The 14358-nt window shown below is 38.6% G+C and overlaps 1 protein-coding gene across 2 annotated transcripts in view; it reads right to left on the bottom strand.

Annotated features, from left to right (window-relative positions):
- MEGF10 (multiple EGF like domains 10) overlaps positions 1-14358 on the bottom strand; it is a 102205-nt gene that overhangs the window by 70300 nt on the left and 17547 nt on the right. For both annotated transcript variants that reach the window (XM_030512614.1, XM_030512613.1), the window contains exons 2-4: positions 6920-7051; positions 4309-4410; positions 2771-2871 (exon numbers count right to left, since the gene is read on the bottom strand). In XM_030512614.1, coding sequence (XP_030368474.1) covers positions 2771-2871; positions 4309-4410; positions 6920-7035 — 319 coding nt within the window. In that variant the 5' untranslated portion in view covers positions 7036-7051. The remainder of the gene's footprint in view (positions 1-2770; positions 2872-4308; positions 4411-6919; positions 7052-14358) is intronic.

The raw sequence follows: 14358 nt of genomic DNA, 5'->3' as shown, positions 1-14358 counted from the left end.
CAGGAGAAGAATCCTCCCCATATCACTATCTCTTACCATTTGATCTCAGCTGACAGCATCACACTTGGTTTCCAAGTTGAACTGGATGACTAGTATTATCACAGCGAATGCAGGCATCATCTATTATATACAAGTTCACTACGAAGAAAGCTGGTTGAAACAATGGAAAGTATGAAGTATTTGCTGCCTTCCACTAACTACTGAGCTCCTCCTTTGCTCTGAATCTTCAGCTGTACTTGAAGATCATAAGGACTGAAGGTCTCTCAACGCCTTCCAGGGTCAACCATTACAGCAGCAAACAAATGCAGTTAGCTCCACTGAAGGATCTTTATTTTTACATAATTTGAAGTCCGAGGCATTCAAAAATTGCTTCAAAAGTCAGAGCAGGTTATGTCCTGAATATCAGCATTTGGCATCTTTTATGCAATAAAAGTAAAAAGTTGGTACAACCAATGTGATCTGAATTTGCTATTTTCAGTATTACTATGTTAATACAGAATTAATTTACTACATACACTATAGCTAAGTAAAAGCTGTAGTCACATGAGGCTCATTGTTATACATCTCACATGATCAGTCAAACTGTTATATACTTCAAAAAGAATACTCCTTAATTAAAAATTAAATATGATCATTCAAATGCTGTACAATAACAAAATGCAGTTAGAAAATAATTATTATAAATCTAATAGATACACGTTAAAAACAAAAAGGTTAAAAAAAATGCCAATAAGATCTCAGATAGATGCATTTTTTTAAAAAGTTGTTCGTTAAAAATATCATTTTGATCTTTCTTTTCCATGTGCAGAAAACACCTTAAATCACAGAGATCTTACTCTTGCAGTTTCAAATTCCAGGAAGTGCTGTAAAGCAAAAATATGAATGGGGATAGTGTGATGTGTTATGACATTTACAGGTTGTAATTTCCAGGGATACAAATAAATCCTGTTGGTCACTTCCAGTATGCACCTCACAACAAGCATAAAGGCATAAATTAAGAAACTATTTTGTATTTGTATTGAATAAATACATTTAACGTACATACTGATATTGATTTTTAGACTCTGATTTATCGGTAAAAAACAAAGACTTATCTACTGCACTGCTGTCTCCTAAACTGTGCAAAATCCAGTGTCAAGACAAATCTTGTAATGTTATTTCATAGAATATTTTCCTGGACAAGCTTCTCCACACTTTGAATGCCGTACTTCACCACTGTCATCGTAAAGCAGACAATAATGCAACGAACATATCTCCATTTTTCTCAATCTCAACAGAGAAAAAAACACCAGGTAAAGCAGTGTGCCATAGAGAGTTATACAGAGCCAGCCTTTCACCTGTGCTTCAGCCCAGGTTCTGCTGCAGTGGGAGCCTGCCAGCAGGACCCTGCACAGACCAGCCAAGCCGGGGTTTGACTCAGGTGTGACACAAAGCTTCAAATGAAAGGAACTGGAGCAGCCAGCAAAACAGCTCACACATGATGGCTTTCCCAATAAGCTGGGATTTTAGCTTTTTCCTCCTGGCAAGGTTTGCCAATCAGTTGCCTGTCCAGAAAGTAGGCAGCAAGCCCAAGGGCAGCCCCTGCAGTCCAGAGGCTCCAGCCCCTTGCTGGTCTGCTCTTAGAGAGACCCACATTTCCAGAAAAGTTGAAGTATCCCATGTCAGTCCCTCTGACATTGTTCGTTAAGGTTTTTCAGGTTTTTTGAATCTCATTACTAGAAAAGCTGAAGCCAAAGAAGGGATATAGCATTTTTTTCCACCATAATGTATGCCCTTTCTCTAAAACTAATGAAATTATATGTACGGGTCGACATCACAAATGACGTTACAGACAGAAGATTGCCCCTGATGAGCCCATTTCTAAAAGGAGATGAAAAGATGAAGAGATTTGTTTCCCTGACTTCTGGAAAACACCACGGCAGTCCACGCTGCACATTCACAGGGACAAATAATTTGAAATACTGTCGAATTATTTTCATATGTAGCCCTACACATTTGCCTACCTCCAAGGATATGCTGTCCTTCGCAACTGCATACCTACTACAAGCTCCCTGCCTTCAGTCCTGCTGACATGAGCATGTACCTACCCAACCTGCTGTATGACTTTGAACAGCCCTATGTTAAACTACTAACCATACACTTCCAGGGCTCTAGATTCTATGATTCTATGATTAACACCTCCTCTGTTTTCATTCTGCCTTTCTACTATGCTCTTGAATTAATACCATTTTAAGAATCAGACCTTCCTAGGTCTTTACAAGGCTGCACAAGAGAGAAAGCTGAGCCCAAGCCACCACAAGGCTCTGGACTCAGCTTTTCCCCCTTTAGACTTAGGAAGATACGGAGAAAGGGATGTGTCACATGAAAAAGCAGTGCTGCCGCCTTTGAGCAGTTGTTACAGATCTCTGTATCTGCAAGAGAGACCAAGCATAGGGATCAACCAGAGCCCACACTAAGGACAAAACCTTATATTTCCCTTCTGGTTTCGAACCTTGTATTTATTTACTGTGTTGGAAAATGTACCGACACTTGTGCTGTGCATTTTCCATGTGATCATTACTTAGAATCACATCAAGGCTGGTTACTTAGAGATCCAATTATCCTGTCATTTGCATATGCACAACACCAATTGACTTTGAGAGCTGCACGTGCACCACTGCTGAATAACTGAGCCCCTACAACAGCTTCCACGAGCCGCCCATCAAAGAGGAGTCAAACCAGCACTGTGATAAATATATGGAATTTCAAAGCAACTAGAAGCTAAACTTACGGACACACATTTCCCTGCTTTCATAAAATCCAGGGCAGCACTGGGATTTACGCCTGTACATTGTTTTTTCACCATGTCTGTAGGCAGTACGGTAACTGATCCTAGAGAAAAGAATGAATGGTTGTTACACACAATTCATGGTTTGGAAACAAAACAGTATTCTTACATATTTTAAAAAACATTCAGGTATCAGTAAGAGGAGAGAAAAAAAAGTTCAAAGAGACCCTGATTTACCTCTTGCTGAGTTTAAGATTCCTAGTGGTTCCTCAACAAGCCTTATGTCTGTGGGTGGCCAGACAGCAGGGAAAACAGTTAAGGATTTTGGCTATTAACTAATATGCAAACCAGAGCATCACTGCCTTTGTCGTTACCATTCTCTATGGAGGCTAAAGGCTGGCAATATAGATCAGTTTGCTGGATCATTACAGGTATCAGTTTCCAAGGGAAAAACTTCTTGGGATCATCCTCCCAAGGGTGAGTCAGGTTTTCTAGAAGCATAGATGTCGTATGTCGAAGCATAGATCTCACATAGATGTGAGAAGAGTCCTTTTTAAGGCATGAGACAGGAGGGCTGAAGGAGAGTTTGGGCCCCCTGGGCAGCCAGCAGCACAGCATGCCTCTGGCCAGGAGGATGACTGTGTTTTGTCAAATGCAGCCCTGCAGGGCAATGGCGAGCAGAACACAGAGGTATCAGCACATAAACCCATCAAGAACTGCAGAAAATACAGCTTCCTTTTGACATGAGCAAGTAGTGTTTATCAGAAGTGGGCTCTCCCGCCATTCTCTCCTCTCTGCTCCTCACTGTGTCCATAAATCTCCAATCCTGGCTCTCCCGGCTGCTGACTACATACTCCACCAATCAGTAAATACATCTCCACAACATCTGAGATAGTCTGAACTCTCTGTAAAGAACAGCTTGTATATAAATGTCATAGGTAAAAAAAATGTAATCTCTCTTTGAATGCAGCATCTGCTTTTCACGTACTATCTGTAGTGATCTTTCTCCTCCAGCTGCTGTGCTCCAGGGAGCCTTTCCCACTGCTGACGGTTAATACTTATAAGGACACTCTCTGGAGAAAATGCTTTTTATAGCTGTCACCAGTTTTTAATTATTCACTCCTTGCGTACTTTCTGCAAGCACAAGGAGTTTCCTTTAACAAATATTTTATTTTCCTTTGAAGTAGCATACACTTCAGACAGAACATAAGGTTGCAAGAAGCAAGAGGTCTCTCATGGTATTTCTCTACAAACACACCTCACAGGGTCTGGGGAATTTAATTTTGTGCATTGCATGCTTTTTCTCAAACTGTCTGTTTACTGTTAGCACTCCATGGGATGGTACTCCCTGATCTGCTAATAAAACATAAGTGATTGATGCTGCTTGAACAAGCGTCTTCCAGTTGGTACAGACCATAGCAGTTAGACAGACTAGTCACTAGAGCTAAAATATCCTACATCTGCTTGAGTTTGCCAGACACAAAATCTTTACAAATATCTATAAGACCAGCATTTGGACAATATTAACAATTATTCATCACCTGTGTCGTGTGCACTTAAACCAGTTTAGGATGTCAGTACAGCTGGTGTAGTAAATTTGATCAAAAGGATGCGGATATGACTCTTGCACTGTAACTGAGTAACTGGGGAGAAAAAGAGAGAAAGCAGAGAGATTATGAAGCAAGTCTGATTTAAGTGTCTTTTACACAGTCCTGGTACAGAAGCGAATAAATATAACAAAATATTACAAAAAAATAACAAAAAACTCACAGAAAGTTCAAGTAAAACACAAACCAGATAACTTTATAATACAGAAGCTATCAATTAAAAGGTTTTTCTTCCACAAAGCAAAGCAAATTTATATGCAGAGAGCCATCATGTCTCTACTTTGTAATACATTTGATAAAATGGTATTACTAGACATTTAAAGAAAAGTAATGTAAGCCTAAATCTAAAATACCCAAAACACCTGTCTCTCAAATGAGCAGCAAATTGAAGTAGCGTGTAGTACGTATTCTTCTGTGGCAACAAACTTTTACTAACATCACTGGATAGCTGGAAAACTAGTTAAGAGCCAGAAAGTGAGGATTCTTCTGTTATTGTACAACATATATGTTATTATTATCATAAAACCAATATTATTTTCTGTCAAATTATAAGCATAGTGTCCTAGAAATAAAGTTATGGTCTGAACTCCAGTGCTTCCAGAGTTGTCAGTGCAAGAAAAGGAACACAGCCCTGTTGCAAAAGGGAAAAATACTGAATCATCCTAGAAAACTCTTCAGCAGGCTGTTTGTGCTGGCAATCAGTCAGTTCTTGATTGCACAAGAGGGTTAGAAAATACGGGAATGCATGGCAAGTTTCTGCTGTAGGACTAATTCCTAGGACCAGCCAAAATACTAAGTATGTAGCCTGTTCGGCTTTCATTCACACTTTCTTCGACCTCTTAACACTTTTTGCAGGCTAACAGACACAATCTCCTCTTCCTACTGTCATCACCTATACTGAGTGAAAACACATGCAGACCCACCTACTCTAACTGCCTGGAACTTATTCCCTGTTTTTCCTATGTCCAAATGAAGGCAAGCAATGCTAATCCACCCAGCTGTCCGACCTAGGCTGACAAAACATTGATGGGGTGCCGATGCCTGCCTGAGGCTCTGCGTTCTCTGTTTGAGGCAGGGCACACTCTCCCCCTTCTTGCTGTGGTCATGGTTCATTTGTAAAAAACAATTTATTACTGGCTGGGGTAGATTTGTTTAAAGCATACAGCATTGCCAGTGACAGCAACAGTAAATAGCTTGTACCTGGGATATTACTCTTTCGTACTTATGTACCTTTGTTGCCTGTTCTGAGCTACAGCATGAATGTTTCAGCAAGTTTACTTGGAGTTCCTCCCCATTCCTGAGAATCAGCAGAAGGAAAAAGTTCATGCAATAAAATGGGCCAGGTATATTTCGCTTTCTGCAGACCTTGATCAGTTTGTTTTAACATACATTATGCAATGTGAATAGTTATACATGGGGGAGAGGTTTCCCATTTTGCTTTTGCTACCTTATAGCTTCCCTCAAAACTGCTTTTATCAGTAAAAACAGTAAACAAGGCCTACAGGGGTGAATACTGTAAGCAAGTATTTGTATAGTGACTACTTCACATTGTTGTATAAGCCAAATTGTACACCAGTAGGGACAGAGACTCCTAATGCTTCCCATGAATCTCAAACAAATTCCTGGGGAAAGTAATTTTTTTTTTTTTTTGTAGAAAGACTTAATTAAAAAGTAAACACACATTTCAATTTTCTTTGTAAAGATTCAGCCATAGCAATTGCAAACAAATGTACAGTGTCTTTGCAAAACTCCCAGTGATTAAACACAGAATACAGCTTACTGTAAATGCAGGAAATACTGATGTCCTCAAGCAACAGTTAGACTGTCTCAAGGACTAGCTGATTAATCACAGCATAATAAAAATGAGACCATAAGGCTTGGTTTCTCTACTATAACCTTTACACAAGAAAAGAAATACAGCAAATGCCTTGGCTTAACCTCTCCTACCCACTGTGGTGTTGCCCTTGCAATTCATGTGAAACTGGGTGAACAAATGGGCCAACTAAATTGATTAATTTCTTTCTGTATGTTGAAAATCTCTGAACTTCAAAAAAAAAAAAACAAAACCAAGAACCCAAACAAGAACAAAAAAAAAAAACCCCCAAACAAAAAAACCCCAACAGATCTTAATTTAGATTCTGTGAATGAAAAATTGAGTAAGAAAGAATCAACATAATCAAATTTTGGCCAAACTCCAATATGGTTAATTATATTTTACATATGAAAAAGCTGCTTCTTTTCACTTAATTGAAAAATCTATTTTTATTCACTTCTTGCACCCAGGTGGTTGTGTAACATTGTTGGTGTCACTATAGTCGTTTTTGCATCCTTACATCCTACTGCAAAGATGACTGCATTTCAGCCCAGTATGAAACAGTCTTTTACTTATCCACAAACTTACCTTGCCTATGCAGTAATGGGAATTTTTTTTCTCAGTTCATTACTCAACTAAAAGCTTTAAATCATTTAAAATGTGCCAAGTAAAACAAAACAATATTATTACAATCAGAATTCGTGTCATGTATTTTCCAGAAGAAAATATTACCTTTCCCAGTGGCTACACACATTGGGATCTTCCAGATTCAAAGATAAAGTTGTCCCCATCCAATGGTACAGGAGTATGACAGGGATGCCAAAAAAGGAATTCAAGTGAAGAACCATCTTTCCAAAAGGGTGGCTGTAAGAAAAAATATTTATAATACATTATTATACAAATTATAAAGGAGCTAAAATGGTTGACCCATATATAATCAATACATATGACATACATAAGACAAGTACTTCAAGAAACACACATTGCTTGTCTAGCAGTAGCAATACCACACCTATTTTGGAAGAACCCAAATGGAACAGTTTCACATGAGTGGCAGGGCAGTCAGGTGGTGAACAAACTACATTTTAGAGGTCCCACTGTCCCATCAAATTGCAGACAGCCACACTCAGTGGCTAACTGTTTAGTGGCAGTTTGTCCACACCAAATGACAGAGCTACAATTTAAAATAAAGGCTGGCATTTGCTCAAGAGAGCAAGAGTAGAAAGGTTCAGCTGATGACACTCCATCAGAAATCCTGCACACCACTTACTCACAGAAGGGATCTGTGCTACTCCATTTTCAGCAGCACCCTCAATTCCAGTAGCCTACGCTGGCCTCCTGAAAAGCCACGTAACACTCCACCTCAAGCAGCATCTTCCGTAAACAGCGCTTCCCCAAAATTACATGCTGACTTCACCATGTGGCCTCCCTAAGGATGCCTGAGCGCTTGGGGCCCAGGCCACCAAGGAGGGGTAATGCCCAGGGTCTTCTTGGAAAAGGCTGTACCCTAACACCTGGGCACTACCGTGACCTCAGTATCTCCATAAACTGCTTTCCTACAGGACCCAGGCAACAGCATCACGTGGAGATACGCAAGTCAGAGCGACAAAAAACAGTGTAAGATGCTCTGTAGGACTCGGGATGGTGGTGTTAATTTTTTAATGCAAACATATAAATGAAATTATATATGTGCATGAATACTTCTTATCAGTACTTCAGGATGCTATACTACTGGAAGGTGCAACGCAAGGTCAGGACTTGCGGAAAATGGCATGGTTCTTTTACTAAATAACCTGTAATTTTCATGCAAACAAATTAATTAATCAGGGGAAGGGCTAAAAGACTTTGCATTGTTAACAGACAGCCTCACATGTTATCCTGCTCTTTACAATTCAATTCCTAATATAGTTTTGCAAAAATACCCCCTCCTCTGCCAGTTGTACAACTTTCAAACAGAACAAACACTTTGCTAATAAAAAAGTAGTAACATAAGAATCTAAAATATTGTCCTAACACTCTGACTAGGTCTATCTTTGTTTTCAAGCAAACAATTTTAATTTGCATACTGAAACACTTTTAATCCAACCTGCCATTAATCCACAAATGCCAGATTGAATGCTAGTATAAGGTAATTTGTAACAACTTAAACTGCTGTATTTCCCTTTCAGTGAACATTTGACTTTATAACCTCATTTTCACACAAAAATTTAACAGTATGTGGCTATAGAAAACGCAAAAAAAAAAAAAAAAAAATCATTGAGTCTAATCTGTAGTTAAGAAAATAAATTCTAGCAAATACATCTGTTTTCAAATAATACAAGTATTTTTAACAAAGTAAATTAACCTGAAATAGAAATTTCTTACTTTAAATATTATGGAACAGAATAAAGCAAACCACAACAACAACTTTATTTAAGTAGACATCTAAGAGAAAATGTTTAACGGGCCATGAAAAAAAAAAAATAGAGAGAGAAATGAAATAGTATTACTTTACAATACCTTCTTCAGAAGTCAACATAAAAAAAGCTTACAAAAAGAAACTATTATATTCAAGGTATCTGAGTATACAGAGATGATCCCATTTTGCTAAATCCCTCTTGAAAAATCAGGGCTGCTGAAAGACGTTTCATGGTCTGTAACTGTTTCTCTGCATGCACACTACATAGCAAAGTAGTTAGCGTGCAGTTGTTTAAAAAGCAGTAAAAGCAGCTGTATTTTCAGCTCATAATTTCAACAAAGTGGTGATTTCCCTCATTGAGAATAGTCACTCTGATTATGCAGACTGTAAACTGTATTTTCTTTTTTTCTTTAATTCTCAACTTCAGCAACTTTCCTTTTTGGATGCATTTAACAAAATTTAAAATAAAATTATAAAAACAAAAAAATCATTTGCATGAACCCCCTAGTGTAAAACTTGATTGCATTCCAGATCTTTTGCTTAATTATTAAGGAAAATCAAAACAGAAAATCAGTACAACTGATTAGCATTGCTAAAGTGTTTATATTAGCAATAAAAAATGTAGATTACTCATTTAACTCTTTGCATCGAGATGCCCTGTTCAGAGATTCATTTTTTCACATTATATATTGCTTATCTCACCCAATAATGCATCAGTATCTTCACTATCTACATATACCATAGGACCTGTCGTTTGAGTACTGAAAATGCCACATTGGAGAATGCGTTCTCTATGCAAATTAGTGATGAGCTGATGCATGAGAGAGTAAAAAACTCATGCTAAAACTGAAAACTCCTCTGACCTCCTACACCATGTTGTGTAATTTATGTTCCTGAGCAGTAAACAGGAATTTTGCTACCAGGCATTGAGCTTTCTACTGTGAGTAGCACCGTTAACCTACATGAAAAAGAACTTCAAAGAAGCAAATGGTTAGTTCCAAAACACTCCGACATCCAGCAACATGGTTGCATATACAGAGGGCAAAGAAAAAAAACAGCTGTTTTTCAAGCTTCATATTGGAGTTAGCAAAATATATTTTCCCATCATTTTGAGTGTTAACCAGCATGTACGACCCCCTCAGCGCAGGAGAAGTCACTGACTTTACAACCTAACTGAACACACAACAAATTCAAACTAGCGCATGGCGTTTTACTGCCAGGTCTTTCTTCCGCTAAAGTATGCCACAAAACAGACATCTCTTAACAGAACACTAAAATCTTATTCTCCTAACATTTTTTATACTATTTGAGGAAAAAACTTTAGTTGGCAAAGCTGCATCATTACTTCCATTTGGGCAGGATCTTTAAGGAAGGGTCTGTGCGCTAAGAAGTCTGTTTAGCTTAGAGACTTCTCTGTTTCCCTAGACTTTAACGCAGGCCCATGGTTTAAAAATGTTGAAAGGAAAGCACTGCAGCTGCATGAAGCAACCATAGACTACTCCCCTAAAATTCTGTAATCTGATTAAGGAAAATTAACTCATTATAAGCTTATTACATCAAAGGAAGATATTAATAGTCATCAATAAGTCATATAAAAAAAATTAACCTCAGGCATATTATAATTACTAACAAGCTCGTTTTAAAATGATGTAACAGGTGTGCAGGTATCCTAAAAATATATTCCCACAAATCCTCTAAAATATATTTTAATGGCATCAACTACACAAACTGCGTTTGTCTCGCTAGTAAGCAGTTGAAACAGCCTGTATGTGCACCATACAAACACAGACACTTAACCATTACTACCCATCAGCTGAAATTTGTAGGCACTTCCTCTGCCACTACCAAATTTGTTAAGAGTTTTGCACACGTTTTGCTTTGTTTTGGATTTTTTTCCTATAGAAGTCAGGATCCAAACCAGAGAAAGAGTTGGTAACTATAAAAGGCAAATGAATGCTTCTCCTTTATGCAGTGAAAACTGAGACGCAATTACGAATTAATCTCTCCACCCACCCAGAGCAGAGCAACAAGCAAACCTCTGGGCACCCAGCTCTCCTTCAGATTTGTCATAACAAAAGGTAAATACGAGTGGAACTGGGGGAGCAGGGAAGACAAAACAATGCAAAATGTAAAAGAAGTGAAGGTTGCTCAAGGCTGCGAACAAGTACTTTTTGGTCAGCAGAATCAAATGCTGCTGGTGAATTAAGCAGGATTAGAACTGCATGAGCAACAGAGAACAGTATGATGCAGTTGCTAACATGACATAATGGACCCAAGAGCAAGTGAAATGCTGATGTAGCTTTCTCATTACTGTTGCAAAAGTATTTTTACCATTGCAACATAAAAAATGCAGCAGGAACATGCCGTTTAGTTATAAGACAAACTACAGAATAGTACTTTCCGTATTCTGTCATGGTACCTGCATGGTTTTACACAACTCATTTCTGCCTTTCTGCAGTGATATGGCACAGGTATGTTGAACAGTTCTCTGGGCTGTAATCCCATGGGCTGGTCTTAATTACAGTACATTGCATTCACCTCCATGTACTGTAAATGCTATTTTAAAAAATCTTCATTCAGTCCATCACAGTTATATTTCCAGACCGAATTGTAAACAACACAGTCATTACTGCAGAGCCCATTGCTTGTGCTCTGCCTTCACGCTCTCCAGAGCATAATCAAGCCAGCACGCCATAGCAGACTTTGTGATTGCTACCTTAAACCGGAAATCATGGCCCCAGACTTCTTCCTCAAGATTTTCTGGTGAAGATTTGTTTGGTCCTTCACTTCCTATGTAGTGTTTTTCACAGCAGTACACTCTTCTCAGTCCTGAGTTTCAGCTCCTCTACCAGGGGCACAGTTTGTTTATAAAATCGTCCTATACACTACCGATGTCAGGCAAAGCAAAATGTGAATCTGACCTAATCTTGTCAATGATGATTAGTTCCATGTTAACTTATGTGAAAAGAACTGATTGCTTTTATTGATTACATTACAGAATTAATAGGTAGAGAGCAGAAGGCGTTTTTCCTTTGGAAATCAGTAAATCAGTTTGATACCGTGCCACATGAAACCTCACTCATAAACCAAATATGCATTAAACTGAATAGGAGCATTATCATAAAGACTTTAGACTGGGTGATGAAGTACCTAAATATACGACTAGCCACAAACAATACTAACCCAATCACTGGGTTCTTCTTTAAAACACACTATTAATTTCCCTATTTCATACCCAAGCACACAAAATAGTCCCTCCAGTTTTCCTCTTCACACGTTTATTCTTCTGCAAGCTTTTTCACTCCCAAGGTCCCTTAGGGGGTGGCAGCCATTTATGCCTATTAAGACAAGTTTAGGCACACAAGCCAATGCAGCTGCATCCCAGGCTTCCCTTCCCAAATGTTAGCAGGTCTTTCATGAAAAAGAAAGTATGCCTAAGTCACTCAAAAACAGTTACAATGCAGAAAAAGTCTCAAATTCAAGTTAGTTACTGAGATTCAAAGTGAAGCAAACTGACATGTTTGAAGAGTCCAAAGGTATTTAAAATGGACTAAGTGCATGAAATGGAAAAACAATTTAGACTGGTACCTGAAGAATAACCAAACCAGAGGCTAGGTGTGTTGGAGCAAGTCTCTTTTAAGGAGACAGATACACTGCTACTTTTTCAAAGCGCCATGTTACTAATAAGAATAAATCATTAATGAATTGCCATTTTTCTTCAATTAATAGATTAGATCATTTTTATTTTTCTGTCCAATTATCAGATATTTCTAAGAAAATTAGGTTTATGTAATCACAATATTTGTGTATGTGTTCTGGCCTTATGCCCAGTAACTTCCAAATCCAGTGATCATTTAAACTGGAGTTTATAGAAGTGAAGAATTCTTGAACTGTCAAGTTCCAGTGAATCCCCTGATAACCCACAAGTATGGAAGACAGCCAGCTTTATTCGCCCATAAGTCATAGAAATACCTGTTTTGAAAGCTATGGCATCACAATCCTTTAAGTAATGTTATCATTTCACAGGCTGCATATCTGTACCATTCCTTCTAAATAAAAATGCAAGAGTACATCATCTGCTCTTAAATAACAGAGAGCACCTGTTAATCTGTATTTTGGACTAGGCACCTTCTGTTTGAACAGGAAAACTTTCAGGTGGAAGCCTGGAGAGATTGGGAGCCATCAAACTATACATTGTCTTCCAAGTGTCAAACAACCTTTTGGACTGCAATTATAGGGACAGATCCACTTCCAGAATGAAATAAGGTAATTCTGAACAACGGACAAACCAGAAATCTCTGACTCTCAGCAAACATCTAGCCTTATACCAGCAAAGCAATCCAGCACCATGGCACAGTCCCAGATGGCTGATCCCTCCATAGCGCTGCATGTCCCAGCATCACGCTGCGGTACAGACCCAAAAGCACAGCACTGTTGCACAACCAACACAAACAGGGTCCTCAAGGACTCTGTCTTCCCTTGCAAGTCACTCAGCAGTACCTTTTACAAGATTTGTTCTTACTCTAAAAGATCAGATGAGAGTTTTCCTAGGATCTTCTGGCCTCTTGAAAAGCAAGACTCCTTTTGGCCCACCAATCTCACTTACTGCTATGTAACACTCTCATCATACAGTGAGAGTTTCCATAGCCGATAAACTGGCAGGGAAGATATATCCATTTATCAGTCCTCTTCTCCCTCAAATCAGCATTAAAAGGAGAGGGAAAGAAAGTTCAGTGGAAGTCAAGTTTGCACAAGGCAAGGAGGCATGGTAAAGACAAATGCCAGCATGCCAGATCCTTTGCAGATGGACTCATCATTATTCCTCAAAGGCAGGCTGCCAAGCATCACAAGCATGGGGTCACTCCACTGTAGCTGTCATTGTCCACTAAATCAGACCACTGTTCACTTTGAAAGATTTTTTTTTTCCAGGCAGATAACTAGTATAGGTCTTGAACAAGCAAACCTGTGAGCATTAAGATTACTTATGGCACACGGTACTATGCGTTTAAAGAATATTTACACGGAAGTCAATAGGATGAACTGTTAACAAAAATCTTCTGGCTAAACCAAAAGATCATCCAGTTGATCACCCAGATGAAAAGTTACCAAATAAGACAGTTAAGGCTGTCTAGAATCCAAACCAAAGTACCAGCAAAGCACACTTTTAGCAGATGAAATAACAGCAAGAACATAATCCCTGATATACTTCTTTTCCACAAGACACTTCAAGTGAACCATGTAAGTATACTTAGTATGTATTTCTGGTCTGGGTATTAGAGGGCAATAATTTATTGCTTTAACTTCAGGCTCTCATACCAAAAAAACAAACAACCCAGGAAATTGCTCAAGATGCTTAATGCTGCTTCATCCCAAGCCAAACAATGAAACAAGAGTAAGTAATGGAACAGAAAAGCTATACATGAGATGAAAAAGGAGAAATAAAAGGAAATTTTTTCTAAAAAGAATTTATGATAAACCAATTTTATAACGACAGACCACTGAAAATCTTCACAAGATGTGTCTGTACTGTGGATGGTAGCATTGCCTTAGAATTGTATTTTGGGGTAATGGCAATGTTGTTCTTGTCACTGTGGGACAACTTGAAACCAAGAGTAGTTCCCCTCCCACACGCAGGGAAGGGCATACATCAGCCTGGTTTTAGAAAGGCCACCCTCAATCATCTCTTTCTCTTCAGTCTGTGTAGATCTTTGGAGGTCACCATTCCCTAGCTGACTGCCTGTTTGCCAATGAACTATTGCAACTGTTTGTTGCC

The sequence above is a fragment of the Strigops habroptila genome, chromosome Z (assembly GCF_004027225.2).
Source record: "Strigops habroptila isolate Jane chromosome Z, bStrHab1.2.pri, whole genome shotgun sequence".
Classification (NCBI taxonomy): domain Eukaryota; kingdom Metazoa; phylum Chordata; class Aves; order Psittaciformes; family Psittacidae; genus Strigops; species Strigops habroptila.
Note: the sequence above shows the minus strand (reverse complement) of the source record. Positions and strands in the feature narration are given on the sequence as shown.